Below are 805 nucleotides of genomic sequence, written 5' to 3' on the forward strand. Positions count from 1 at the left end.
GGGTCAAATCTGAGCCTCCACTGGATTACACTCAGTCACTAACAGACAGGCGTAGTGGCGGGAGGCTGCGTCCAACACAAAGCTTCGTACTCACCAGACCCAGAGGTCCGATTTTGGGGGCGAGGGCGGAGGTGGCGCCGACTTCTCCTCCTGTGCACCTCATGTACACTGCGAGACAAAGAGACGACACATTTAAAAGCTTCCCTGGCTGCAGTTTCTTCACACTTACTCGTTCACAAACACCCACTGACAGCTGAGCGTAAACCGGTCGATGTCTTTAATAGAGAGCCAACCTCGATTTAGTTTAACACTTCAACACATTAGGAATCATTCCAGGAGGACGACGCAACATTTAACACATAATGAACACCTATACAGTATCAGATACGGTTTAAAGCTGTCGGACACGTTCAGATCGACATTTATATTCATCAGCTCTGTTTCAACCAAATCTAACTTTTATTTATTTAATTGTTAAGTTACTTACTCTTCAGGTTTCCCCATTATCTGCCACGTATTCAGGCGTCTCAGCTTAAATCCTTTGTGGTCATTTTGCTCACAACTATTTCTGTGATCAGTTTTAAACAATCTAGAAATCAAAACCTGCACACTCAAACAGTTTCTGGTCCTCAGATATTTAAAGTCCAATCACTGACCCTCAGTTTACAGCAGAGTCTGAATCATTTACCTGCTTTGTCCCTCAGGTGGGGATTAAAATAGTATTCAGAGTCTACAGGAGCAGGATTTTACTAATAACTGAAACAATCTCAGTTTAACGATCACTTATAGCAGGTTTGTTAAATAT

The 805-nt window shown here is 42.7% G+C and overlaps 1 protein-coding gene across 2 annotated transcripts in view; it reads right to left on the reverse strand.

The window, feature by feature from the left end:
- Window positions 1–805, reverse strand: part of rpl12 (ribosomal protein L12) — a 3,475-nt gene that overhangs the window by 1,616 nt on the left and 1,054 nt on the right. For both annotated transcript variants that reach the window (XM_035652422.1, XM_035652423.1), the window contains exon 2: window positions 95–168. In XM_035652422.1, coding sequence (XP_035508315.1) covers window positions 95–168 — 74 coding nt within the window. The remainder of the gene's footprint in view (window positions 1–94; window positions 169–805) is intronic.

Source organism: Morone saxatilis, unplaced genomic scaffold, assembly GCF_004916995.1.
Source record: "Morone saxatilis isolate NCDOM2014 unplaced genomic scaffold, NCSU_SB_2.0 Contig11, whole genome shotgun sequence".
In the NCBI taxonomy this organism is placed as follows: domain Eukaryota; kingdom Metazoa; phylum Chordata; class Actinopteri; family Moronidae; genus Morone; species Morone saxatilis.